General features: G+C 58.2%; 2 protein-coding genes across 6 annotated transcripts in view; one reads left to right on the forward strand and one right to left on the reverse strand.

Moving 5' to 3' along the window:
- Ppp1r13b (protein phosphatase 1 regulatory subunit 13B) overlaps positions 1–6,469 on the forward strand; it is a 104,641-nt gene extending 98,172 nt beyond the window's left edge. For all 4 annotated transcript variants that reach the window (XM_023705688.1, XM_023705689.1, XM_012517885.2 and 1 more), the window contains exons 12-17: positions 996–1,750; positions 2,222–2,359; positions 2,429–2,562; positions 3,389–3,555; positions 4,626–4,825; positions 5,469–6,469. In XM_023705688.1, coding sequence (XP_023561456.1) covers positions 996–1,750; positions 2,222–2,359; positions 2,429–2,562; positions 3,389–3,555; positions 4,626–4,825; positions 5,469–5,510 — 1,436 coding nt within the window. In that variant the 3' untranslated portion in view covers positions 5,511–6,469. The remainder of the gene's footprint in view (positions 1–995; positions 1,751–2,221; positions 2,360–2,428; positions 2,563–3,388; positions 3,556–4,625; positions 4,826–5,468) is intronic.
- An 82-nt stretch (positions 6,470–6,551) lies between these two features.
- Zfyve21 (zinc finger FYVE-type containing 21) lies at positions 6,552–11,341 on the reverse strand. Of its 2 annotated transcripts, XM_023705701.1 has the most exons (7): positions 10,674–11,341; positions 10,099–10,267; positions 9,304–9,379; positions 9,136–9,227; positions 8,704–8,757; positions 7,248–7,390; positions 6,552–7,081 (listed from the first exon to the last, which is right to left on the reverse strand). In XM_023705701.1, the coding sequence occupies exons 1-7, from the start codon at positions 10,710–10,712 to the stop codon at positions 7,046–7,048; spliced, it is 609 nt and encodes a 202-aa protein (XP_023561469.1). In that variant the 5' UTR covers positions 10,713–11,341; the 3' UTR covers positions 6,552–7,045. The 2 variants fall into 2 exon arrangements, with proteins under 2 accessions (XP_023561469.1, XP_023561470.1); XM_023705702.1 differs by lacking the exon at positions 8,704–8,757 and having other exon boundaries at positions 10,674–11,334.
- Positions 11,342–15,794: the final 4,453 nt, after the last annotated feature.

Consider the following 15,794-nt stretch of genomic DNA (forward strand, 5'->3'; position numbering starts at 1 on the left):
GCTTTTTCCTTCCATTCCAAGTCCCTTGGGCCAGGAGCTGTCTGTGAGCAGGGCTGGGCCCTGACCTGGCCAGTGCCGCCCTCCAGGCCTCTTGGCCACGACTGAACCCAGGCCCTAGCATGGTCACTGGGAGGAGGGTCACTGCCACCAGCCAGCCAAGCCAGCAAGCTTTTCTTCTTTTGAAAAAGCCCAGTTCAAGCCAGGTTTGATGCATTCTCATCTAGTATTAATCTAAACCACTTGGGAGGCTGAGGCAGGAGGATTGCAACTTTGAGGGCGGCCCAGGCAACTTAGTGAGACCCTATCTCACAAAAGGCAGGGGAGTTAGTTCAGGGCCCCTTAGGCGCCCATCCCCAGTACCACACACACAGAAAGCCCCACTTCTGGAAACCCAAATGTAAAACAGTACCCAAGAAAAATACCCTTTAAAAAAATTTATTTATTTATTTATTTATTTATTTAGTACAGGGTTTTGCTACTCAGCTTGAACTCGTAGTGATCCTTCTGTCTCAGCCTCCCCAGTGCTGGGATTACAGGCGTGCGCCACCACACCCAGTTTCAGTGGCTAGCACGGTATGCCTGGGGTTCCAGGACCAGCATGACATGTGGCACTGGGAATAGAACCCTGGTCCTTGCTCTTGCCAGGCAGACACCTAGACCACTGATCTATCTGCCCAGCCCCTGAGAAACACCTCTAGACAGGAGCCTATGGAGGCACTTGGCAGAGTTTTCCTCAGGAATATAAGCTGGGTTTGGCAGCAGCAGCAGCAAGACTCCCTCATTTAGAGTCAGTGCTCAGGAACCGAACCCCAGCCCCAACCACTAGGTTTTGGTTTTTTTTGTTTGTTTGTTTGTTTTTTTGTTTTTAGTTTTTTTTCAGAACTGGGCATTGAACTCAGGCCCTTGTACTTGCCAGGCAAGCGCTGATTCTACTGAGCTATCTCCCCGGCCCCTCAACCACTAGTCTTAATTGTTCCGTCTTTTGTCTTCTCCAGTATATGGCAAGCCCGTCTTACCATCAGGGTCAACGTCTCCATCACCCTTACCATTTCTCCATGGGTCCTCCCAGCCCCAGCCATCTTCAGAATGTACGGAGAAAGAGCCTGAGCCCGAGGGCCCGGCCGCACCAGGGGAGGGCAGCACGGTGGAGAGCCTGCCGCGGCCCCTCAGCCCCACCAAGCTCACACCCATTGTGCACTCACCACTGCGCTACCAGAGCGACGCGGACCTGGAGGCCCTGCGCCGGAAACTGGCCAATGCGCCTCGGCCCCTCAAAAAGCGCAGCTCCATCACAGAGCCAGAGGGCCCCGGTGGACCCAACATCCAGAAGCTACTGTACCAGCGCTTCAACACGCTGGCCGGAGGCATGGAGGGCACGCCATTCTACCAGCCCAGCCCCTCCCAGGACTTCGGGGGCACCTTGGCTGACATGGACAATGGAAATACCAATGCCAATGGCAACCTGGAAGAGTCCACCCCTGCCCAGCCCATAGTCCCACAGCCTGATGAGTCTGTCCCCTCCTCAGATGCCAACGACAATGAGCTGCCTTCCCCTCAGCCAGAGGAGCTCATCTGTCCACAAACAACCCACCAAACCGCTGAGCCTGCAGAGGACAATAACAACAATGTAGCCACGGTCCCCTCCACAGAGCAGATCCCCAGCCCGGTGGCCGAGGCTCCATCTCCAATGGAAGAGGAGACCCCTCCGGCAACTCTGCCCCCTGTTGGCCATCCTCCAGCAGCCTCTGTGGTGGGTGTCCTTGAAAGACCCAAGACCAACACCCTGCCTCCCTCGGTGCTTGCCTGGATGGGCTGTGTGTGGGGCTGTCAGAATCAAGCTGTCCCTGTGCCCAGACTTAGGCTGGGTGATCACACAGACCCAGAGGCACAGAAAAGGGCCAGCTGGTGCCTCAGTGGAGGACAGGCGGAGAGGGAGGGACGAGTCCTGTAGACAGATGTCTGGGGGAGGGCCAGGCTCCTCTTAGAACCTTAGTGGGGTCTCTGCTGGAGCTGGAAGTTTGAGCTGGTGGCTCCCTTGGGCATGGCTTTGGCCGACAGTGCAGACTGCGCTTCCCCCACTAAGGGCCTTCCAAGGGGTGCAGCACACATGCTGGGACCTCACAGCAGTCATGACTTGGGCTTTCCACCATCCTCCTGTGCAGGTCTCAGCTGGCTCCTCTGGGGGTCACGTGGATGTTGAAAACACACTTTCTTTCTGCAGAATAAACGGACCAACCTGAAGAAGCCCAACTCGGAGCGGACAGGGCATGGGCTGAGAGTACGCTTCAATCCCTTGGCACTGCTTCTAGATGCTTCCTTGGAAGGCGAGTTTGATCTTGTGCAGAGGATCATCTATGAGGTGAGCTGCAACCTGTGCTGCGGGCGGATGTGGTCTGGGTGGCAGCCTCTCACATGCCCCGTGTCCCAGGTGGAGGACCCCAGCAAGCCCAATGACGAGGGGATCACCCCCCTGCACAATGCTGTCTGCGCTGGTCACCATCACATCGTCAAGTTCCTGCTGGACTTTGGGGTCAACGTGAATGCTGCTGACAGTGACGGATGGTGAGGACCCCTGGGGATGGAGCGCAGACTCATTTTCCTACCTTCTAAAGGAAAATATGCATTAAAAAAGTATTAGCCCAGAATGGCCAGGGAGATAGCTCATTGGAGTAAGTGCTTGCCTGGCAAGTGCAGGGTCCTGAGTTTGATCCCTGGTACCACCAAAAGAAAAAAAGTATTAGTCTGTGTTTGCAGTACCTAGTGATTACATTCCTCGTGGAGTGTGTGCGTGTACACAGCACATCTGAGATGCCTGCCCCGCCCCCAGCTCTTGGAACATGCAGTTTAGAAAGCTGAGACACGCGCTTGCTTCCTCAGTGTCTCAGCTGTGGCTCCTCTGCATAAACTCATAGAAGTGAATATATACAAAGTAACCACAGGTCTCTGCTGGACACCGAGGTGTTTGATTTAGGTTCCCTTGCCTTTGGGACCAGAGAGCTGCTGCAGTCTGCCAGACGCTGCTGGACTTGCACAGAGCTCCCCTGCTGCTGCTGCTGCTGCTGGCACAGCTGCTTTGCACAGCTGTGGCGAAGCACATCTAGGGCCTTACCTGCGGGCTGCTGTCTTGGCCATTTGCACAGGCCCACATAGTGTGCTGCGCACGTCCATGTCCTCATGCGTTCAGTGTCTGTCAGCTGCTGTTCTGTCGGTTCCTGCCTGCTTCACAGAAATTGGTATGTGGCCCAGAAGAGTTTGTCAGTAGAAAGTACCTGTTCTTTAAAGCCAGACACTCAGCACAGGCATGGCCTCAGCCACGGGCTTCTTGGGCAGTGCATCCTGCAAAGAGGTGGCAGCCGGGTGCCGCCACAGCCTCACTGCTCTGTTCCAGGACACCGCTGCACTGTGCTGCCTCCTGCAACAGCGTCCACCTGTGCAAGCAGCTGGTGGAGAGTGGAGCAGCCATCTTTGCCTCAACCATCAGCGACATCGAGACTGCTGCAGACAAGTGTGAGGAGATGGAGGAAGGCTACATCCAGTGCTCTCAGTTCCTCTATGGTACGTGGGAAGCCTCCTCCCCTGTGAGCAACACTAGGGGCAGTGGTACTGCTGTGGTGCTGCTGCTCTGGGGCGCCCCGAGATCCACTGAGGGCTGCATGCCAGTCTCCTCAGGGCAGTCGGACATCTCATTCCAACGGGGGGTGCGTTGTCCTTCCTCTCATGCTGTAAACATGGATAAAGATCCTCCGCCAGGCGCAGAGGAACGAGGATGACCCGCTGTGCTTCATGGTGACTCTCTGTGCAGAGGAGCTGGTGTCAGGCCTGGCAGCCTTGTGCACCAGTGCCTAGAGCAGGGCCACTCTGTCCCTGCACAGGCCTGAGCCTGGTCATTTGTCTGAGAGAAGCTCACATCCTGATGAGCCACTACAGCTGGAGCAGGAGAGAAGAGGCGAGGCAGGTTCCAGACAGGGACCGCGCTGCCCACAGAGGCCGCGGGTCTGCACGCACTCAGCAGCCGAGGTGCAGGTCCTCCTGGGCACAGGCCCTTTAGCTGATGACTTGCGGAGTTCCAGCCCATACAGGCTTCACATTTCACCTGAAGTACCTTGTAGGGTAGCACACCTTTCCTGCTGTGCACAGGATCTCAGAAGTACGGTCAGGTTTGGTGTCGACAGATTCAGCCAATTGTGGATTGAAACACTTGGGAAGAAAGTTGTGACAGTCATGAACACATAGACTTTGTCATTATTCCCCAACCAGCACAGCACAGCCACTGTCTGCCTAGCATTTTCACTGCATTAGCCGATGGAAGTCACCTAGAGATGATTTCAAGTTTAGGGCAGATGCATGCAGGTTATGTATTTGAATGTCACCACCTCCTGTGAAGAGGACATGAGCACCAAGGGCTTTGGTGTCTGCTGGGGTTCCCAAGCTGTCCCCACGGACACCAAAGGACAACCTTGCTGTCTTGCAGGGACAAAGACAGCCAGGGTTTTGCACTTTAAGAGGCTGCTGCTGGGCCTGGAGAAGCACTGGGTATGGGCACGCAGCAGCACGCCCACCAGTCTCCTCGGGGCTTCTGCATGTGGACTGTCCCGTTGGGCCTGACTATTGCTCTCTGCTCCCAGGGGTGCAGGAGAAGCTGGGAGTGATGAACAAAGGTGTGGTGTATGCCCTGTGGGACTACGAGGCCCAGAACAGTGACGAGCTGACCTTCCACGAAGGAGATGCCATCACCATCCTGAGACGCAAAGATGAAAGCGAGACCGAGTGGTGGTGGGCCCGCCTTGGGGACCGGGAGGGCTACGTGCCCAAAAACCTGCTGGGGGTAAGAGTGCTCAGAGGCCCGGCTTCTTAAAGTGCAGTCCAAGGTACCACTTGTAGGCATGGTCCAGATCTGCTAGGGACTAGCAGGCCCTTCCCCACTGGGCAGGCTCGGGCTGGGCAGACTGAGCCCTGGCCAAGCGCTGCTTGGTGTCTGTGTGCATGGTGGGCTCTAGGAGACAGGGCTGTGCAGCCCCAAAACAGCTGCACTGGGTGGGCAGAGGAGCCACAGGGGGCGGGGCGGGGCTGATGGCAAAGGCGCTCTTCACTCCAGGCCTTCCTGCCTTCCAGGTGCGAGGCAAGTGCACATCTGCCCTTGTGGGGCTTGCACCCTCGGGAGTCCAACACAGGGTAGATACAGGGTGCTGCGAGCTGGGGCGGGCCCTCGGTGCAGCACTTCATTTATTTATTTTTTTTTTTGTGGAACCGGGGATTGAACTCAGGCCCTTGTGCTTACTAGGGAAGCACTCATTCCACTGAGCCATCTCCCTGGCCCGGTGCAGCACTTCAAATGAGGCTGGGAGGAGAAGAAACCTGAGGTTAGGCCTGGCAAAGGGGCAAGCGGTGGTTGTCCGGAGCCAAGAGCTCCTGCCAGGAGGGCTGCTCACGTCGCTTCCTGGCCCTGATGTGAATCTCTTGCTCTCCAGTTATATCCTCGGATCAAGCCCCGGCAGCGAACACTTGCCTGAGCTTCCCCCTTAGAGCACCCAGGAGCCGCTGGACGTGATCCTGCTGTCCCCTGGAGAGCTGCCGCTGGGGCGGCCTCATGGTGCTCATGTTGGCAGACAGCGTCCACAGTGTGAATTCCCCCACTCCCAGGTGAGGCCCTTTCTCCAGTCTTACCGTAACTGGGAAAGGTACTTTTGCCTCCAAGACTGAGTTTTGCCAGTGACTATAAATGCAAATAAATACTCAGCTTTCAGAACACCTACCCCAGTCGCCAATAAGCAGCCCTGTCATTGTCCTGCCCCCTGGTTGTCTGCCAGTGAAGATAAGCTCTGACTGCCCATGCTAGATGTTGCCCCACCCACATCAGATGCCCCCTGCCCTCCTTGCCCTCTCCACCACCCTCCCCTCTCACTACCAAAGGAGTCTAGGGTAGAAACTGTCCGGTGTGTGCCCCCTAGGGCCCCTGCAGGCTGATCTGGGGTGCTGCTTCCTGCTGTCCCTGTGCCAGTCCTCCGTGCCCCAAGATGCGTGCTCCTGGCTCCTAAGCCTCTGGCTGCACAGCCAGAGTTCGTTCCCAGTGAGCGCAGAGAACCTGGGTTCTGTGGCACTGCTGGGCAGGGCTTGCGTGGACAAGGCTGGGGCCCGGGGTCGGTGCCTAAGCTCTGGGCTATGCGAGGCAGGCTCTGTGCCAGCCGGCACTGTGGACAGGCCTTTAGACACCAAGATTGCTGTCACCTGGACCACTCCAGACTGCCGGAACTGCATTGGAAGTATTTCTCCTCATTAAAATTCAGGCCCCAGGCTTTCCTTTCCACATGTGGTCTTGTGTGCATTTGTGTCCAAACACATGGAAGTTTATGGGTACAGTGTGCCATCCTCACTCAAGCAGTGACTGAACAGGATGTGGTACTGAATGCCCCGTCCCCTGCACTGCTGACACCGTGTCCATGTGCACAGTAAACTGCTGCCTGGCACCTGGCTGCGAGTCTTATGTTCTGCAGACGGCACGAGCTGGGGCACAAACCTCCACATGCCTGACAGAGAGGCCAGAGCCTGGTGCGTATTTTCAAAATAGGTTTTAATTGTATGCTTTATATACAGATTGCTATATCATTGCTTAATAAAGTGAGATAGTAAGTGAAAAGTCGAAAACAGGTGGAGCCTTCTGGTAGCGAAGGATCCAGGTGCAGCTTAGCCTCCTCAGGCCCGAGTGAGCGCTGCCCAGCTTAGTCTGTGGGGAGGGCATGGAGAGCGCTGGGGCACTGGGACCTCAGAAACGTGGTACTGTTATGCTGAAAATGGGTTAGCAGTAGTGTAGCTCAGCCTCCCTGCCTCCATGAGATCAACAGGATAACAGACAAATTCTACAACATGAGGAGCTGTTTAAAGCACTAATAAACTGTGTACACATTGTAGTAAGTGAACACCTGTGTCTCCAAATACTTGAGTTGCGTTTCCAGCACAAGCCAGGTTGGCCCTGTAGTGCTCAGTGAGACAAGCGGCTGGGGCATGGTCGAGGTGACTAGACGCGCCCTGCAGTTGGCACACGTGGGAATTACTGGTCCCGAGATTCATAGAGGAGCTTGGTGGCCTGCAGGGTGACCAAAGGTAAGTGGTGCCAGGCGTGGCCAATCTGTCCTGTCCTGCCCAGCTCAGCCCCAGATCAGCCTGGTGGTGCCTTTCAGGGCATGTAGGCCACCCAGCAGGGTAGCGCGTGCTCTGGAACCTGCACCCAACCCCCTGCCCAGGCACAGTACCTTGTGCATAGCCACCAACCACGTTGCTGCCGGCCTCTTGCTGGTGTTCGCGTCCTCCCTGGCCATCAGCTTCAGCTGGGCCGGGCCTTCAGACCCTGGCACTGTGTACTGCAAGCACATGCCTGCAGCCCGGGCGCTGCCTCCTAGAGGGCAGACAGGTACAGGCCCAGCAAGGCCCCAGTCAGTGGTGGCAGCCACCACCTACCCTGTGCTATTTGGGGACACGCAGTACAGAAGGTCCCAGTTCACAGGGAGGAAAGGCCTGTGTCAACCAGCCTAATGAAACTGCATCCATCACTGGGAGTGCAGGGGATCCTGTTCTTGGGCAAGCCTCCTGGGACCCATGGGATCCCTGTCTGCCTTCAGAGACCCCAAGATGACACCCGTTCAGGCGCTGAGTGAAGAGGTTACCAAGGCCCCTGCGGAGACCCTCCCACCACACCATGTGCCACTCACCCGCGAAGCCCTACTGCAAGGGGTTGCTGCAGCAGCACAAGCCCAGCAGCTGAGACTCCTTTAGGAGCGGACCAGTTACGGTGCAGCCCTCACCGCCTGGCTCCTCAGAAGGAAAGCTCCATTCTGAGCAGTACCCTTCTTGCAGACTTCCCTACTTAGTGCTCAGAACCAAAGCAAAGCTGGAGCTGGCAGGGTTGAGCTGCACCGGGACTGACCCTGAAGGCTGTGCCTGGGGGCCTCCTGCCCACCCTGCAGGGGCCCTCTGCTTGGCTTGGGCCACTCGAGCTCCCCCAGGAACTCTGCACACCTGCTCTGCTGGGCAAGGCCAGGAAGAGCTCCTTGGCCCTGGACTGTGCATGTGCTCGGCCCACTCTGGAAGGCCAGGCTGGTGCGCAGCAGTGCAGGCTGCTTCAGTGCAGGGAACTGCACATCCACATTATGCACACCCTCATCTGCATAGGAAGACAGGGTTCTGGGACACCCTAGGGTCTAAGAAAGCACAGAAAAAAGAACCAATACTCTCAAAGTCACAGGTGTCAGCAGCCTCAGCAAGGACAGGCTGGGCATGCGGCACCAGGCCAGAAGACACCCACTGCCTCCTCTGGCCAGGAAGGGCCGCGGCGAGCATGGCCTGTGCACCTCAGGCTCCCCTACCCAGAACTGGCTCTCGGCTTTCCCAGAGCCTGTGTTACACCAGGCGTCTTCAGGCACTCATCGCGCAGGCAGCACAACGCTGCCCTCAGGGAAGCAGGCTGTGGTAGGAGACGGTGCCGCCCATGCACCCAGGGCCCTGGCCTGGTTGGGTATCAACTGCCCTTGAATAGAATCTTTTCTTCTGCTGTGATACTTTGTCACAGGCCCATCTATTGGACACAGTCTCTTCTATCAACACAAAGAAGTACGTGGAGCTTCACAAGGAACCCTGGTGTGGACTGCGCCCACAGACAGGCTGAGTGACCAGTGGAGACAGAGCCCACAGCATGCTGGAGGACAGGCTGACCTGCAGAGGCGAGCTGGCTCCCCAGGAGGCTGGTGTAAGTGTGAATGTCTTTTTCTACATCAAGAAGATAGGCAGCAAAGGAGAGAAGGAACCAAGAGCCAATCAGAACACGGAAGCAAGAGAGGTCAGGTCAGGCTCGGGGCGAAGAGTGTGCCATCCCATGGGACAGCTGACCTGCGTGATCCTCAGAGCCTGGGCACTGGCTCCCTGCTGGCCTCCCCTGGAAACCCTTCAGGAGCCCTGGCGCCTGACCAGCAGCGATGGAACCATCTGCACGCAGCCACTGCAGCACGGCGCAGTCAGGCTGCCGGCCCTCCAGGCTAAGCCCGCTTGCTGGGTGAGCTCTAAGGATAAGCCACCAACTACCAAGACCGCAGAGAGGGCTTGAATGCAGGGCCCCAAACCCTCTGTCAAGGAAGACACAGCATGTACCTCCGGGGGCGAATCCCTCGGTGAGAATCTGCACTGTGGAGATGTGTGCGATTTCGATTTCACAGTGGCTGTGCCCATCCAGAATCAAGCATCTACGTGAACAGAAGGTGGCGTCACTACAGCCCGAAGCCCCTGGCACTGCCAGCCAGCAGGACTCCAGGCTCTTACCTCTGGTTGTTGGAAAGACGACAAACCATGGTCTCAGGTTTCTCTGAGTTTCCAAAAGTTACAAGGAAGGTGGCTCCTTGAGAGACAAAACCAAACATGAAAACGTGACCTGGTTTTACATCGGTGATGGTGACCATTTAGCACTTTGAATGACAGCGGCAGCCCCGCTGCAGCCCGCGTGCCGTGAGCTCACCCCGAGCTGGCTCGCACTCCACCTGCCAGGCTGATCCTCCACAGACAAGTGCAGCAGCTCCACCGAGCAAAAGGCGGCGCTGGGTGAGGGTCAGAGAAGCAAAGCAAAGGGCGCTCACTGCCCTGCAGCACACCGCTGCTCACGGAGCTCCTAAGTGACTTCTCGCCCAGGGAGAGTGGGCGTGTTCATCACCGACACCCAGACAGCCGCCCTGCTGCATGAGCTGGCCAGGGCAGGGGCCACACAGTAAGGAGGCCGCTCTGGGGAGCACAGAGCCCAGCCCTGGCCCACAGGGTCTGCGTGGCCTTGCAGCTGGGAGGAGCAGGAGGCACACCTGGGCCTCGGAGGACGCCCCGCTCACCCCACTCCTTCCTAGGACACGGCTCAGAGCAGGGCTCTGCCCTCACTACTGCTGCCGGTCTCCAAGGGCCACAGCCCCAAGAAGGGCCAGGGAAGCCAGAGCTGCCATTTCAGGCAACTTTTCCATCTTAAGAAAAGAAGCAACACTATAGCTGCTTCTAAATGAACCCAGAAGAAAATGGGGAGGGGGTGAGACGTCCAACAGAGCAAGACGCTCTGCCAGGTCACAGCGGGCCACTTACCACTCAGCAGCACCTTGAGCTGCTTGTCGTAGAACTCTGCCTCCCGCAGGGACACCAGAGCGCACTCTGCGCACTGCCGCACAGGGTCCACGAAGCACATGCGCCGCAGGGGCACCTTCTGGCTGCAGCACCTGTCACAGAAGCACTTCCCGCAGCGGCGGCAGTGGTGCTGGCAAGGGGGAGTGAGGGGCAGTGAGCAGGCCTGGTGCTGGCCACACTGCAGGTGGGACTCCCCAGGCGCACCTCCACAGGGTCCTCCTCACACAGCGGGGCTCAGCCTCAGCAGAAAATGAGGCCTTTATGACAGCGGTCAAAGGGGTGCTTCAGCTGTCTAGTGATGCTACCCAGAATGCCCTGCCCTGGGCTGCCATGGCCGGAACAAGCTGTTCTAGGCAGACCTGGGCACAGCCCAGGGGCCCACGCATGCAGGGGCTGCACACCCACTCTCCTAGATTTCATCTGCACACAGAGTGACCCCGCACCGCCCATCCCTCCCGAGGCTGTGGCTGTTGGAAAGGGGTATAGTGTACAGGGCCCACCCCAGACTGACCTCCCCTCCAGCAGCCTCTGCTCACCTTTCTGGTGATGAAGTCAAACTTAGCTTCACACTGCATGCATCTTGAGCACTAGGAGAGAGAACAGTCGGATACTCAAGTCTGGTTCTGTCACTAAGGCAGGGCCAAGAGGGGACAGGAAAGACTAGTGAGAAAGCCAGCCTCCTGTCCCACCTAGAGGAGCCTGCAGCAACAAGACAGTACACCAAGCTCCGTGCCCAGTGCAGGGGCTCCCTTCACTTCCTGCAGCCTGAGTGCCCTGTGGCCAGGCCAGGGAGCCAAGGGCTTGTGGCTCAACTTTTCCCCCAGCAGAGTCCACGCCACATTGGGTCAGTGGCACCTGCTCTCTTACAAGAGGAGAAAGGCAGTGCCATGCAGTGTCACAGTGTTCCACAGCCGTTCCCGCCTACACCAGGGAGGGCCACTCCACATCGTGAATGAAGGAAACTGGCAAGAGAAGAAGGGCATCTCCAACAGAAGCCCAGAGCTGAGATGTGAACTTGATCCTGGGGGTTTCACTTTGTTTTGTGTGTCCAGATAGGGCCTTGAGGGGTTTCGGGGCTACAGTAGAACTCAGGATGAGGGAAGTCTGATGCAGTTGGACACTAGGCTGGGGACACCCCAAAGATGCTCCCTTGGGGCCAGGGAGATGACTCAGTAGAATAAGCACTTGCCTGGCAAGTGCAAGGGCCTGAGTTCAATCTCCAGTTCTGCAGGAAAAAAAATAAATAAATAAAAAAAATAACAGAGACACTCCCTCAAGCAAGAGTGAAGAGGGGAAATGTGGAGACACACAGCCAGGGCTCCCAGCCTGGCCTTTTGGCAACAGGATTCTGTACACTCTACCCAGTACAGGACAGCGGCGTCTCCTGATGTTCAAGGCCAAACCATGCAGTCACATCCACTGCCAGAGGCCTGTACGGAGCCGTGGCTTCCTAGCAATGTCTAAGGCACACAACAAATGTATTCTCCAGGGATAATGTCTCCAAATACACCGGGCCCTGGTCCTATGGCCACCAGGGTCAGTCTGACCTAGGGAGTACATTTTCCCCACCCATGAGCACCATGATGGCCTCGCCCTCGGGGCCTCTTGAAGTCCCTCTGTGGAGTCCTGTGTCCTGCAGGACTGGCCTTCAGTGTGACAAGTGAAGGGTGCACCCACCCTCAGCAGAGCCCCAGGCCACCACAGCCCTGGTGTTGGGCTAGTAACCCAGTGACAGCATGAAGGGCCCTGTGCTCTGACAGCTCAGACAGTTCCCTCGGGGAGCACACCCCTCCCCTTCCTGGGCGAGAGCCCCCCCCCCCCCAGACAGGACCAGGAGCGGCACACAGAAGTGCTCAGCCCTCCTCTGGGCCCCAGGCATTCGGATCTTCCAGCCCAGGATAGAGGGCTATGCGCCCTGACAAGGCGCAGCACAGAGCGCCGAGGGGTAGACTCGCCGCCCACTGCTACGCACCCTCTGCTGCTTGGCACACAGCAGCACTACCCCTGGATCTGCCTAGGTTGCTACCACTCTTGTCACTGCAGCCACCTAGGCAGGAACACACAGGGGTGCTCCTCGCTGCCCTCTTGGCCATTCCAGTTGGCTGAATCCAACACCCCTCTTGCCTCATCCTCCAGGGAAGCCCCCCAGGCCGACCAATGGGATGGGAAGCCACGCCACCCTTCCCACAGTGCATGTGGACCCAAGACAATGGCTGCCCTCACACCTATGGCCCTTAGCCATGCACATTGCACAAGAGCAGGGCCAGCAGGGGCTCTGAGGAAGGTCCCCTCCCTCCCTTCCTGCACCGTTAGCTGGGTTAAGACAGCCAGTCTGCTGGTGTCCTCCCTGTGGACAGAGATGCCTTGGGGAGCACCCCCTGTGGGAGAAGGGCTCATCGCTGTGCCAGAGGAGCCCTTGCCACTGGCAGGTGCAGCCTCTCACTTTCCTTCTGCCCTGGCTTGGCTGCCACCCCACCTGCAGGCAGCAAGCACAGACAGGAAGCCTCTGTTCCCCCGAGTGACAGAGGCCGGCTCCCATCCTTGGAAGAACAGCTGCTGAACCCACGACCACATACACCGTTCCCTTCAAGATAGAAAGCCACAAGCTCTTCATCATGCACACCAAGGCGCTTATCAGAAAATGGGTTAGGGGCCGGGGAGATGGCTCAGCAGAATAAGTGCTTGCCTGGCAAGCACAAGGGCCTGAGTTCAATCCCCAGTTCCGCAAAAAACCAAAATGGGTTGAATTTTAATTTCCTGTTTATTTTATTAGTGAAGTTTTTCAAATTTCAAACAGCAATTTAACCTGATAATAAAATAATGAAATAAAACTGGTGAGGACAAAAGAGTAAAACTGCCATGTAACCAGCGTCATGCCAGTAATCGGCCTCACTAGCAGGAATCTAGTGACAGCCACATCCAAGCCCGTGCCACCATTGCACAGGCTCAGATCTCCACTGAGTGACAGCTACTTCAGGAGGCCACGAACACACCCAAGTCCAAAGCCCCAGGGAGACTCCTCCATCCCCAACAAGCACAGCAGAGGTGTCCTGTGTCAGACACACCAATGGGCAGCTTCCACCCAAGCCCACACCCACACCAGGCAAACAGAGGCTGCCTCAGCTGCCCAGCATGACAGACAGAAGTGTCTTGGGGAGACACAGGCAGGAGTGCAAGTTGCAGCCTGAAGGGAGACCAGAGGGGGCCAGAGTCCACTGCCATCCCTTGCCTAGGACAGACCCTGGCCCTGGGACAGACAGCAACATCCTGCACCGCATCGCAGGAGCCCACTGGAAGTAAGGAACTCAAGCCGCCCTTTCATAGAAATTATCAGGCAGAGATCTAGGACCACTTGAGAACACAGTGCACAATGAGAAATGGGACACACTTGTCCCACAATGAAGGGGTGGGGCCCTGGGAGGAGGGCGGTACCAGCCTGTCTCCAGGAGTGGGGGTCTTACTTGTCAGAGGTGACCCAAGCGCTCTTCAGATCAACCTGCTCCTTTAGCTCAGGAGCAGCGTGCTCTGCATCAGCGAAGGCCCGGCAACTTCCAGCATCCTGAGGAATCTGGGGGCAATGGGTCTGCAGGCAGGTGCCTGTGTTAAACCAGATGCTGATGCGGATCACCTGGGAACTTCGCTGGGTCCTGGAGTCTTCAGTGTGAGCACCTCCTTTCTTTCAGCCTTTTATTTCTCCTATCCTATCTCAGTGGCACGTAATCTCAGCCACTCAAGAAGCTGAAGCAGCAGGATCATGAGTTCGAGGCCAGCCTGAGCCAGCTTAGCAAGACTGTCTCAAACCAGAAAGGGAAGCTCAGCGGTGGAGCACCTATATAGTGGTGTGAAGGCCTGGGCAGTGAAGGGAATAGCAGAGGGCCAGGGAGATGGCTCAGTGGAATAAGCACTTCCTTGGCAAGCGCAAGGGCCCGAGTTCAATCCTCAAAAAAGGGAATAGAGGAGGGAGCTGACCTGAGGAACCCTTAACAGGGTCAGGAGGCGGTGCAGCCCACCAAGCTGTGCCTAGGCCAAAGGACCCAGAGCCAGGAGACGGGCAATCTGGAAACACCATGAGCGGGGCTCAGTGAGCGCCTGAGAAAGGCCCACAGGGCGCACGGTGGGACAACACAGGCTGGAGTTCCCCAGGCTGCAGACACGGGACAGCCCCTCCCTAGCTGCCACTGGCCTCCTGGGTCAACTATGTCCTCGGTTCAGACGTTGGTTAATCAGTTATAAAAAGTCTGTATGTACATGGAACTTCCCGTGCATTGCTACTGACAGATAATCACTTTTCAAAGGCAAGAACTTAATTCCTACAGGTGGATGAATCCAGGAGCAGACACAGGCCTGGCCCGATGCAGCGCTCAACCCACTTCTTCACAGGGTGCTGGCTGGAGGGCAAGGGCAGGCCCACGGCATCGCAGCCCTGGCAGCCAGCAGAGGCCAGCCCCAGGAGCCAGCTACCTCTGTCAGAATGCAAAGCACTCAGCCAGCACCAGGAACTCCAGGCACTCCTGCTTCCAGGCAGAATGCCCAGGGCTGCTGGGCCCTCCCGGCAGGGGAGGAGGCATGGGCACAAGCTTCCCGGCCAGAAGCAGCAGGGCCTCGACTGCCACCGCCCCGGCAGGAGCAGGCCCTGCCCCCCCCCCCAGGCAGCAAGGCCACAGCTGCGGCCCCCGCCCCTCCAAGGCCCACCTGGCCTCCTCGCATCCTGACCCTGAGGTGTCAGCTCTTCCCCACAGACACAGGACAGCCCAGGCCTCCCCTCCCGGGGGCTTCCTGGCCTCTCAGGTCCCCTCCCAGGACGGCATCTGCCCGGCCAACTTCGAGTCCCCTCTCAGTACATCCGCAGCCGCCAGCTCAGAGAAAGCAGAGCGGAAGCGTGAGAGCTCGGACAGGCCCTCGGGAGACCGCGCGCCGGCCTGAGGTCTCTCCGGCCGCCAGAAGGCTGTCAGCGGAGCGTGCTGGCGCACACCTGTAATTCCGGGGCTCTCCCGAAGCCGAGACGCGAGGACTGCCCCGAGTTCGAGACCTGCCTGGACGGCAAAATGAGTTCAAAGCTGCCTGATACAGATCAAGATCCTGACTCGAACATTAAAAAGCTCTGTTCAGAGATTTTATCTGGCACATTAGAAAAAAGAAATCTAACAGTCTAGGGTCCCCGGGGGCGGCAGGGGAAAAGCGAGACTGGCCGCGGGGCCGGCAAGGCTCCCGCGCGCACCGACCCGCGGGCTGGCGGCTCTCTTGCGTCGGCCCAGGCCGCCGCCTGGTGGGTTACTCCCCCGCGACTCGCGCTCACGCCCCGCGCTCCCGGCCAGCGCCTCCGCAGCGGGGCCCGCTCTCGTCCCGCACCCTCTCCGCACAAGCCGCTCTCCCGGTCCCCTCCGCGCTGCGGCCAGGCCGTGGCTGCGCCCGGGGCCGCGGAAGCCGCTGACCGGCGCCTCTCCCAAGTCGCAGGGTCCGTGGTCCCCGGCCGCGAGGCTCGGTTCTGCAAACTTGGAGCGCCCGCTCGCCTCAGAAGGGCCGAGCTCCGGGCGCGCCCTCGGGCTCCGTCGGCCGCGGAGGACCCGGGGCCCCACCTGACAGGGGCGCTGGCCATGCGGGTTCCCTGCGCCGGGGGACGGGGTACCGGGGAGCCCGCGGGGCGCGGCCGGGCCCTG

This window comes from Octodon degus, unplaced genomic scaffold (assembly GCF_000260255.1).
Source record: "Octodon degus isolate 3935 unplaced genomic scaffold, OctDeg1.0 scaffold00226, whole genome shotgun sequence".
Classification (NCBI taxonomy): Eukaryota; Metazoa; Chordata; class Mammalia; order Rodentia; family Octodontidae; genus Octodon; species Octodon degus.

Bases quoted from the DNA above. Each gene is read 5' to 3' on its own strand.
- Zfyve21 (XM_023705701.1), bottom strand. From the start codon at position 10,712: ATGCAGTGTGAAGCTAAGTTTGACTTCATCACCAGAAAG. The intron at 8,758-9,135 runs GTACATGCTGTG...TTCTTGATGTAG, and splicing joins CGAGGGATTCGCCCCCGGAG to AAAAAGACATTCACACTTAC. The intron at 7,391-8,703 runs GTCAGCCTGTCC...TCTGCCCTCTAG, and splicing joins GAGCCAGCTCGCCTCTGCAG to GAGGCAGCGCCCGGGCTGCA.